A 12,021-nucleotide genomic window follows, 5' to 3' on the forward strand; every position below is an offset into this window, starting at 1 on the left:
ACTCCCACATTTTCAAGAAGTTGCTAAAAACCCATTAAAATATTGCTTTAGATTAACATGATTAGTACTTTATAGTATTGATTATGATTACGTTCATTCTGTCTGCACCTGTTCTTGTTGGGCCTAATTAGTTGTCCTCTTCCTCCACCCGTGCCTCTTTAGTTCCTTCATTCACGTTGTGTGTTTACTCCTTGTTCTGTTCGATCCATTGTCGGTTAGTGTTGAATGTCATGCTAATCTGCATGTTTGTCACCAGTAAACTCGTTTGTGAACTTTATTCAGTCTTTAGTATCTTCCTTCGTCGGCGATCCGTGACAGATTAGTTATTGTTTTTTGGTGTTTCTTTGTAGTGTATCATTTCTGAAATTCTTTTAATTGTTAATTAATTGTTTTATTTGTTTCTGCTTGTAGCGCTTTGGGTACTAGAAAAGCACACTATAAATAAAATGTATTCATTTTAGGCTATTATTATTATTATTAGGTCAAATGGCCTACCAACATAAATCGATTTTCTTATACAGACAGTTCACTCAAGGACACACTCATTGGTTTATCATAGTAAAACACTTTATAATACAGAACAGATTGCTATTGAAGCAAATACCAAGTCGTTATTATATCATTATATATTAACCAAACTTTATTTGCACTTCAGTAACTTTAATACGTAAAATATTGTTTCTAAATATAAAGACAACTGGATTAACCCAAAATTCCAACAACAACAATAAATACCATTTATATTGGCTACAAATAATTAAACTATTGTTTTAATAAACTTCCCCACTTCCGAATCTTTAAATACATAATTACAGATAAAAATTATTAATATTTTAAAAATCATAAAGAATCAAGAAATGCTAAATACATTTCCGCTAACATATACATAATGAGAGATTGCAGAATTCCAAAGAATAATGGAGTTATATTAAAAGTATTTGTGGGATATAATAAGAACAATTTTCTTTGTAATTATTCAGACAAAAATCATATGTCACAAAACATAATTGATCAGCATGAGAAATGACCTTTGTCTTGGTGAGCAGGAGTCAGCGATGGTCTGGGCCATTACCTTGGAGAGTCTGGCCTGTGACTCACGGTTCAGTGAAGTTCCAATACTTTGTATTCGCCAGGAAGGGTCTTGGCTGTGGTACTGAATGGGATCTCTGCTTTAACTCTGGCTTTTGGTCTCCATTGGACCGTAATCTTGGCATTGGTTTGGGAAAGGGTGGTGGTGGTGGAGCTGTAAAGGAAAGCAAATATATTAATGTCAAACTGTCAAGCAGTACTTTTGAAAGCTTTGAAAACTGGCATATTTCATTATTTATAGCTTGAAATAGTGACAATGAGGAAAACAAAGAGTTTTAGATAGCCTACTCCTAACTGAGAAAGTTTGTGTACCAGCTGGTTTAGAATATTGTGCATCTATACATCTTAAGGCAAGGATTTGAATAATCACTTGATGCAAAAATGTTGCATGAGTATAGCTAGAGTATAATGGGGGAATCAAAGAGGATTGCATTTTATTGGTAAGACTTACATTCAATGCCAGCCAAAATCCCCTCTGAAGTGGAAATGATCTCGATGTGTGCCACTATGGAAACCAACAGCATTAAAGGTGTTATTTTTATAAAAGCAGAAAACTGATGAAGCTCACAAATGAAGTAATGTTCAAAAGTCTTGGGTTCATCATTCGATGCTTCACAAAATATTTGTTGATGTGCTGCAGTAGCAATTTTAGTTGTTTGTTGCACGATGCATCTCTAATTTTGAATATCTTCATTATTGTACCTTTATCAGATGTCTTTTTAATCTCTTCTTTGCAGAAATCCTCAAGTTTCTTCTTTAGCTGAAGGACAGATTTTCCCACCCCCTCATATAAGAGGTGAGAATGGGCACTGATTGTGGGCACAACTGTAGTTTTAGGAAGAACAGAGCAAGCCTTGACACTCTACAGAAAACATATAAAACAAACAACATTAAAATGTAGACAGATAAAGAGACATTTAGTAATTGTCTAATGTTTTTCTCAGGCTCAGTTACCAGCAGGAAATGGATGTGATCGTCTGTGTTTGAAAGCTGCTCCAGCTCAGTGTTTCTCCTCCTCAGGTCATCGATCTCTTTCTCCAGTTGTTTCAAGAGTCCTTCAGCTCGGCTCACAGCGGCATTTTCCTGATCTCTGATCAGCTGTGTCACCTCAGAGCGGCTTCTCTCAATGGAGCTGATCAGTTCAGTGAAGTTCCTCTCACTGTCATCCACTGCTGTCTGTGCAGAGTGCTGTCAGGACACAGGACACAGTGAGACTGAAGTGAACTGAGATCCTCACTGATTGGAGGAGAGTTTGAAAACATGAAACTTTTCTACCAGAAGTCAAACTCACCTTATAAGTCTTCAGAGCCTCTCTCAGCTCCTGGAGATCTTTCTCTCTCTGCCAGATTCTCTGATGGAAGTCTTTTAGTGTTTGTTCCAGATGTTTCTGGTGACAAAAAAAAACAGTAAAACTAATAAATATTCTGTATGAAATCAAGTAAAAAGGATTTCTATTTTTTATCCACTTAATATTACGATATATCATGTCTGTTTCTGAGGTTGCACAATATTGAATGACAGTTGTGAAGTACATTTTTATCATAACATTACTTTTTCTTGTTGTAATAATATTTCAATGATTTTGAGATCGAAATGTCCTAGCACTTGGGCTAAAGTAAGTGGGTTGAAGTAGCTAATGCTTGCAGACGGAGTAGATGGCTGTCTGGATTTATTTTTTAACCTCATGACTATAACATATATACTCGGCAACAAGCAGGGTATTCAAAAGTCTAATTTGCTTTTGTTCCAGTACAGGGAGTTTGCGGAATTATATCTATTCTATATAAACTGGTGTGATCTTTTGGTCTCTGTGATTTAATTTGAGATACTCCAGACATGATTTAAGGCATTGTCTGCAGTCTTGTCTGGTGGTTACGCACAGCAGGTTATTGGAACGCTCTTAATTCACAAGTAGTGTTCATAGATAACAACACATCATCTGAAAACCTGAGAATAATTTTGAGTGAGAAAACCTGGGGACAATTTTGATTGGGAAAACCTTAGAATAATGTTTTAGACTTGCCAATCTCAGGGGACTGAGACAGACACCTGGTAGTTTAGCTTAACCGTAGAGAAAAATGATATATTCCAAGACAGTAATGTACCTGTTTCTCTTTCCTCTCTACTGCAGGTGTTACAGTGTCGTGGTTTTTGTGCTCATCCATTGTACAAAGGTAACAAATGCTGCTCTGGTCAGTGCGGCAGAAGATTTCCAGTTGTTTACCATGTTGAGGACAGATCATCTGCTGGAGTCGTCCAGTGGCATCGATCACTTTGTGTGGATTTCCTGAGCGAAATTCTTCATGGCGTTCAAAATGAGTTTGACAGTAAAATTCCAGACACACCAGACAGGACTTGACGGCTTTGAGTTTTTTTCCACGGCATACGTCACAATCCAAATCTCCAGATCCAGTAGCATGCAGTTTAGTCATCTTTAGTTTCTCAACCATTTGAGCAAACACCACATTCTTACTTAAAACAGGTCTCGGAGTGAAGGTCTGTCTGCACTGTGGGCAGCTGTAAACTCCCTTCTGATCATCCCGATTCCAGCAGCTGGTAATACAGCTCATACAGTAACTGTGTCCACAAGGAATTGTCACTGGATTCTTCAGTAGATCCAGACATATTGGACAGATGAACTCGTCCTGTTCCACTAAAATGCTGGCTTCTGCCATTTTACTGCGGAGAATCTCAGACAGAGAGACTCAAACAACAGCTTAACAATAACTTACACTACAGGTTCTTTCAGCTGAAGGGTTAAAATAGTTTCCGCATTGTGTATAAAGATCTATCTATCAAGAAAATATTTGGGTGTAGGCTTTCAGGAAACTGGAAAATTAAATTGTTTTGTAGGCTATATTAAAAGTGAAACTGTGATACTGCAGGGAGGCAAACAAAGGTCCTAAACACTGCTTTCAAACCAAAAAGTTGCTAAAGTCATAGCCAGTGATTTTTGATTGGAGATATTTAAACTTTTGTAATTTTACATGCACTTGTAAGAAATAATTAGTAGACGCAAGCGATTTTAGCCTATAGAGACAAGTGTATAGTTACTATATTTCAGAACAGACTTTCAATTGTCATAATTGTGACAACATGTGTCTTTTCTGATTAAAATCAGAACCAATGGTGACTGTTTTTTATTTTCATGTCTGTTTATCAAAGCAGTGAAAATCGATGCTTGTTTCGGTCCGAATCATTTGGAAAGTTCACACGCGGACTGAATCGTTTGCAGTGGAATTCTCATTCAGTATTCTCTCTTTTGTTGAAGATCTCTTTTGTGTTAATGGTCACTTTGAGCCTTTGGGCACTTATTGTTGTTGGGGACTGTTGATGTACATTGTTGGTGTATTATTGATGTTTGTCTTCTAGGTCATTTTTGTATAAGAGTTGAACCAAGACAAATTCCTATCAACTTGTTGACATGGCAATAAATTATTGAAATTAAATGAATGAAGAAACCAATTTGAAATGATTCGAGCTTTGTGACATGGTGCATTATCCGGCTGGAAGTAGCCATCAGAGAATGGGTACATGGTGGCCATAAAGGGATGGACATGGTCAGAAACAATGCTCAGGTAGGCCGTGGCATTTAAACGATACCCAATTGGCACTAAGGGGCCTAAAGTACTTTTGCAGGTGTGGAGTCTTTATGGTTTGAAACATCCCCCACACCATTACACCACCAGCAGCAGCCTGCAGAGTGGTAACAAGGCATGATGGATCCATGTTCTTTGTTTACGGCAAATTCTGACTCTACCATCTGAATGCATTTTTCCAGTCTTCTACTGTCCAATTTTGGTGAGCTCTTGCAAATTGTAGCCTCTTTTTCCAATTTTTAGTGGACATGAGTGGTACCCGGTGGGGTCTTCTGCTGTTGTAGCCCATCCACCTCAAGGTTGTGCTTGTGGCTTCACAAATGCTTTGCTGCATACCTCGGTTGTAACGAGTGGTTATTTCAGTCAAAGTTGCTCTTCTATCAGCTTGAATCAGTCGGCACATTCTCCTCTAGCATTCGACCTGTAGCATCAACAAGACATTTTTGCCCACAGGACTGCCACATATTAGATGTTTTTCCCTTTTCACACCATTCTTTGAAAACCCTAGAAATGGTTGTGTGTTTAAATCCCAGTAACTGAGCAGATGAAAATACTCAGATCATCCGTCTGCACCAACAACTATGCCACGCTCAAATCACCTTTCTTTCCCATTCTGACATTCAGTTTGGAGTTCAGGAGATTGTCTTGACCAGGACCACACCCCTAAATGCATTGAAGCAACTGCCATGTGATTGGTTGATTAGATAATTGCATTAATTAGAAATTGAACAGGTTCTAATAATTCTAATAATCCTTTAGGTGAGTGTGTGTGTATGTAAGTATATACTCTAAAAATGCTGGGTTGTTTTAACCCAAATTTGGATCAAATATGGACAAACCCAAATGTTGGTTTAAAAATGTAATTTTCAACTTTCTGTGATTTTTTTTTTTATTAAATTTTTAACCCAATATTTGAGTTTGTCCATATTTGACCCAAATTTGGATTGAAACAATCCAGCATTTTTAGGGTGTACTTTACCTTATGGCTTTACCTTTCATAAGTTTAGTTCTCATATTTTAGTTTTTGACAAACCACAATAAAGCTTTTCTGTTTTTTCCTGTCTCTACTGTTTTTGAATGGGTTGACTTTTGGCCCCGACACAGTCATTGTCACCAAAATTTTACAGCCTTTCCAAAACAAAGTGTCAAATGTGTCAACTTTGCATGCGTTCATTGCACTAAATGAGAAAAGGTCACATAATTTAAAGAAAAAAAAAGGTATAACCAGCAGTTCAAGCAGTTTGAACAGGAGGGTTAATAGCACAGAGAGCACAAACTAATGCTGGAAGAAGTGAATATTTAATCAGTTAAAACCAAACAAAACAAACACCTTTCTAAAAGTAAAAGAAGCCTTCAAATTACTTTTTTTTCCAGACTGTCTTTACAGTATCATTCGGTACTATAATATACCACACTTCTATGTCATATAGATAGATGTGTCAATGAATAATATGTAATGAGATCAGACTGCAAAGTAAAAATATGAGAATTAAAGATGATGAGAAATAGGTGACAATGATTTATTAGAAATAAAATTATAGTGATCTCTGGTGGCAAACATGTGATATGACACTTGAATGGGTATTATTATACATCAGCTGGATTGCTTTTTATTCAAGTTAGACCATTGTGTCTATTCACTTTCAAAACCCTGGGAAAGCTGGTCCTGTCACATTTCAGTGTGTTTATGTTCTGTTTTGTGATCTTGTTTCCCCCTGTCTTTTGTGGTTTTGGTTTAGTCCAGTTAGTGTTTCCCAGTCTGTTTAATTAACAATTCCCTTCACCTATGTTCTGTTAATTATCCCATTAGTCCCTGTTCATTTAAGCCCTGTGTTTTCCCTCAGTGTTGGTTGGTCGTTGTCAATTTATGGTTGTGTGTGTGTGTGTTTAAAGGTCCTGGAGAGTTTTCCTTTGTTTCTGTATGTTCCTGTAAGTTGAATTTTTAAATAAATCAACAATACTGCAGTTCGCCTGTCCTCATCTTCGGCATCATACACTTGACAGGTCCTTCAGAAAACTTATCAAAATGAAAACAAAAGATAACCTAGATAATAGAATCAATGTAGTAGGCCTACTTAGAGATTTGCTTCTTACATTTATATTGAACCATGTTTACATACAAGTGTGCAGTGTCTCCATCTAAAGGTCAGAAGTAGGCAATACATTGATCGCCACAGGATTAGGAGGATAAAGACAGATGAAGACTGGATTAAAATATAAACGTGATAAAATAAAACAAAAAGGTAGACAGGCATAACAGAGTGCATAACATAGGGGAGACTGGGTATGGTTATTTATAATTGTAACACCACCATTTCCACCAGCACTTAGAGATAACATAGGCGTCATGTGATCATTTCAGTATTTATCTACTTCCTTCCTGAAACTGGTTGGTGGTTGGTTGTCAAGTCTGGAAACTGACACATTCTGAATTTATTGAGAAAAAAACTGATTCTGAGGTAAAAAAAAAAACTACTTTTTTTGACCAAGACAATTTTTTGTCTAGTATCTAAACAATTGGCGATAAAATAGTTTGACTTATATTAGATTAAAATGTAGTTTCTTGGGCTATCTAAACAGTGACTGACAGGGGTGGGGTGGGTTGTAACACTTCTTGAAAAAGTGTTACAACCATCCTCTGTCTATCGTAGAACTGATTGATTTTAATAATTTTTATAGACTGCCCCAGTATTGAGACGATGTTATGGAGGACCAAGGCATACCCAAAGGGAAGGAGGAGCCTGCAGCTGTGGCAAAGGTGGTTTGACAACTGAACAAGGGGGAGCTGGTGGGACGAGGGAACCCGGTGAAGTCGAAAGGCCGATGGTGTCTGGTGGAGCCAACAGTGGTTGAAGCCATGGTGAAGCCTACAGGTCGATGGGCCGAGATGGAGCGAGACGATCTGAGGCCGGAAGTAGAGCCACTGGATCTATCCGCTCAGGTGCTGATGGTGGCTGTAGGACCTGAGGCTCGACGTGAGTGCTTGGCATAAGAGATGGTGCAGGGCTGACAACCTCCAGCAGAGGCGGAGCTGGAGCATTGATAGCGTCCCTCCAGTAGCAGAGGTTTCTGGGAGGTCTCTATGGGGTGATGGTAATTGTGCCCTGATCCTGAACTGTGACTTCAAGGCAGCAGAATTGTCTAGTGAAAGTTTAAAAAGTCCCGGCTCTCACAAGTCCATTCCTTTTGGCCGGTTGTTCTGTCACTGACTGAGGATTGTGACAGTGATACGTTTAACAAATGCATCTAAATTTAATGTTTTTTGGAAATTAACTTTCCAAACTTTGTCAGTAAGTTTGGGTGAAGTCAGTCATTTTTAAAAAGTGGGTAAATTTGTTAAACTCAATAAAAAAGAATAGCAGAGACTAAAATTCCAACATACCATGAAGGCCTTTAAAGTTGTGAGTATCACTCCTTCATTGCTGTGCATGCACTTTTTTATGCACAGTGGCTGATTTATAGTTTGTACCACCAAAAGATTCTCTTGAGTTTTCATATTTTTTTCATATTTCCCATTGATTCTTTTGTCGGTCATTTACCTTATCCGAATCATGTACATTTTTTTTGTGTGTTCACATCGGTAATGTGACAAAAGTCACCAAGTGTCACCCCATTCCGATGAAGCAAAAATAAAACAACACAAAAAACAACACACACACACACACACACACACACACACACACATATATATTATATTATATATATAGTAATTACTAAGTAATTACTAAAAAGTAGAAGTATTATGGTGTAAATTAGTATTTAGAAAGTTAATTTAGTCTGTTGAAAAGATTGTATTAGCCTATCTGTTTAGATGTGGTAGGTGTTGAGAGATTACAGACCAATATAGAAATTATGCTATCCAGCTCTGAGCATTTTAAAAAACATGTTTTTTGAGACTGCAGAGAAGAATAAATCACTCAGTGTTGTAATGTAGGACAAGTTCAGCTGTTGATAGCAGTCATGTCGTATCATGTTCTCCCCTGTCACAGGAACACCAATTCATGTCTGTAAATTGCTTTACATAAAAAGCTTCTGCCACAAAGTTAAAAGCACAATTTAGATCTTTGTTCCCTTCCTTTCTATCCTTTGCAATTCAAACATTGAAAGTCATATTGCAATAAAAAAAAAAATAAAAAAAGAAAAAGAAAACCTCATGGCATTTCTCCAGTGTCATTTGGTTTTCGTTTTCACCTTGATCTCCGTTGATGCATCAGCTGCTTTTAAAGGCACTTTGCTGGCTGGCATTCCTCCAGCAGCCATAAAGCATTGTTTATGAAAATATGAAATCTGAAGCATTTTTGTAGGACCTTTAGAACGACCTTGGATGAAAACAGGATCTGATCGAACGGAGGTCTTGCTTCAAATGATCAGCCTCCCTGTCATTAGTTTCAAGGAAGTCTGGTCGGAGGCCATACTAAAGCACTCAGTGTTATTCAGTCTGAATGTGTTACCGCCACAGATGTTATCTAGACTGGTGTTGGTTTCAGCAGTTATGTACACTCCAAAAAGAAATTCATGGGACCTATTGCCACAAATAAAAAAAATAAAAAAAGCATTGCAAGTTAAAAATCGGAATTTAATGATTAAATTAAATTTTTTCAGTTGCAAACATATTTTTTTCTGTTGACAAAATAAGGTTTTTAAATTACTGTGTGAGTAATTTAATTGATTCTTTTTCAAAAGTTAAATTTCAGTAATGCACTTGCACTTCAATTGCACTTGCACTAACTAATAAAATAGTCTTGATAACTTAAAAAAATGGACAGTGGATTTCTAGTTCCAAGCATGCTTTGCATAGGACTAAGGAGGGTAATGTTAAAAGAAAGCATAATTGTACATGTTTTGGGAAAGACTGTTTTTAATGGTGTTATGTTTGATATTTAGTAAGTTTAAGTTAAGTTTAACATTAAGTTGGTTAAGCCAAAAAAATAAAAAATAAAAAAAATAGGCCCTGTTTACACCTGGTATTAAGATGCGTTTTGATCGATTGGTTCACAAGTGGACTACGCCAAATATAGGTGTAAATGGGGTCTAAAACATTTTGAGCTTGTCCACTTTCGACCACTTCCAGACGAAAATGCTTTTGACCAAATTGCTTTACAGTGTAAACATTGAAAGCGTTCAAACAGCCACAAAAGACTGCCTACTGACCTAAAGTGTAACATTACGGCAAGCTTGCTAGTCAGACGGGATTTAAACTTTGTCGGCTGAAGACCCAAGTTTTGTTTGAAGACTAAAAACGTAAAAGCACAGTGTTCTCTCACCATTCCTAATTTCTAACACGGACTCACAGCATTCAGCGTGGTTTTGTGGCTGTCAGAGCAGAAACTAATGCTGCTTTCGTATGTTCAAATGTAAATTGCACAAGCTCATATTGCCCATTAGATCAAAACCTATACATATACCCACCCAGATTGTGGTCAGATTGCAGATTGTGGTTGAAGCTGTTTTATGTGCGAAGGGTGTGCTGATCAAAGACAAAGAGTCTGTATTTGCTCGTTGTGAAAAAAAGTAATAGCTAGCCTACTGCATAAAAACAACAACAGGAACAAAAAATCCTAAAGTTCTCGTTTAAGATATTAAAATATTTTTTAGACAAAAAGTGAATGTACATTGTGACTATTTCAGTAGCCTACTACTATTTTCCAGGAATCGATAACATCTCAAACAAATAAGGTAAACAGTGACCTACCATTTCACAAAAGACAGTATTTGTCACATGCACATAGTGGCAGTCTTTGTGGTTTTAACTTCATAATTAATCTTTAATCATGTGGTATTTACACAGACCAAAAAAATAATGTTTTTTTTTTTTTTTTTGACAATGACAAACAACAAATACAGTCATAGGCTAAGTAATGACAAGTACTATAGGTCATATTAATTTTTCCCCACTTAAGTTACCACACACAAATAAATATTTCTTATTCAATTGTAAATGTCAGACAGACCATAGTTTAGAGGCCTAGTCAATACTTAAATAAACTGTCTTTCACTCACATGAGGAAACAGTAGCCTCTTTGTTTATGCAGAACAGGTCCGTAGCCACCACTATATTGTGAGTTAAATATAATACTATGAAACAGAGAGAACAGGGCAAATATTGTGCGTATGAAACATGACCTTTAATATGGAAACTCAAATGTATTTTCAATTTTTTGAATACTTTTTTATTTTTTTATTTTGACATATAAGCAGATTTATTTATTTATTGTTTAAATCAAGACAACAACACAAGGTTACAGTTTAAGTTCTGAGTTTATTTTAATGTGCTTTACTATGTTATGTCATAGTTTTAAATTCATTTTTGCTCTTTATAAGGTTTATTGCAGGTGTAAACAGTGAATAACATGCATTAATCAGGTTGCTATAAACCATGAAGCTCATTTGATTAGAAAGAATAACGAGATGATAATCAGTCAGTCTGTCTGTCTGTAGGGTGTGAATAAGAAAATTATATATATATATATATATATATATATATATAGTTAAACAACAGAAAAAATGAGCTTAATGATATTTTTGATATCATTGTGAGATTCAGTGATATCAGAAAATATCTAATACTTAAATGCTTTATTATTATTATTATTATTTTTTTTTTTTGTGGAAAAGCAGTTTGCAGCAAATATGTAGAATGGCCCATATTATCTAAACCAGAGACTAAAGGACTTTGACTAAACTCAGAACTGAAAGTGTCCTTGTGTTGTTTTAATTTAAACACTTTAAAAATATGATGAAATAAATTACACAAATTGAAGCAATAAAACACACAGCAGTTTTAATTTGGTGGTTTTACTGAGTTTGAGGTGGGTGTAGTCCTGGTAAGCCCATTGTGCAGACAAAATGTCCAATGGTCTTTTTTGAGAGGCTGCTCATCAGTATGTATTAGCATATAATGCAGAAATAAATCTGCATATAGTTGTGTAAAATAAATATAAAAGTAGGCCTCTTCCCAAGATGAGTGGCCATAGAAGCTTGTGTTTTATTTGCACAGTAGCCTCTTATCTGCATTCTCTGCATATCAATTACAGATACACCGTCGAATAGAAATAGATGTGTATTACCAAATGGGAGCTCAAAAACGTTTTTATCAAAATAAAGCTTAAAATTTTAAAATATTTCAGAACCTCTTTCAGTGGTATACGATAGGTACTTTTGCTGAAATTTGTCCATTCTTCTTCCAATCTTCCAATCTTTCAAATGTTTCATGTATTTAGATTTTTTATCAGCATTTTTATCTGAAGTTCGTTTTCTGCAACCGGCCCGAGAAGACTTTTATTTTGAAAACATTACTCATGCGTGAGCCTCTCACTGGCAGCCATTTTGTAGG

At 36.2% G+C, this 12,021-nt stretch overlaps 1 protein-coding gene across 1 annotated transcript; it reads right to left on the bottom strand.

Annotated features, from left to right (window-relative positions):
• Positions 1–716: 716 nt before the first annotated feature.
• On the bottom strand, positions 717–3,834 carry ftr63 (finTRIM family, member 63). The gene is made up of 6 exons (XM_089118531.1): positions 3,195–3,834; positions 2,381–2,476; positions 2,044–2,277; positions 1,792–1,951; positions 1,541–1,594; positions 717–1,243 (listed from the first exon to the last, which is right to left on the bottom strand). The coding sequence occupies exons 1-6, from the start codon at positions 3,762–3,764 to the stop codon at positions 1,095–1,097; spliced, it is 1,263 nt and encodes a 420-aa protein (XP_088974657.1). The 5' UTR covers positions 3,765–3,834; the 3' UTR covers positions 717–1,094.
• Between the last annotated feature and the right edge of the window lie 8,187 nt (positions 3,835–12,021).

This window comes from Pimephales promelas, chromosome 13 (genome assembly GCF_988280905.1).
Source record: "Pimephales promelas chromosome 13, fPimPro1.hap1.1, whole genome shotgun sequence".
NCBI classification, from domain to species: Eukaryota; Metazoa; Chordata; class Actinopteri; order Cypriniformes; family Leuciscidae; genus Pimephales; species Pimephales promelas.

Bases quoted from the DNA above. Each gene is read 5' to 3' on its own strand.
- ftr63 (XM_089118531.1), bottom strand. From the start codon at position 3,764: ATGGCAGAAGCCAGCATTTTAGTGGAACAGGACGAGTTCATCTGTCCA. The intron at 2,278-2,380 runs GTGAGTTTGACT...GTGTCCTGACAG, and splicing joins AGGCTCTGAAGACTTATAAG to CACTCTGCACAGACAGCAGT. The intron at 1,244-1,540 runs GTAAGTCTTACC...TTTCCTTTACAG, and splicing joins GATTTTGGCTGGCATTGAAT to CTCCACCACCACCACCCTTT.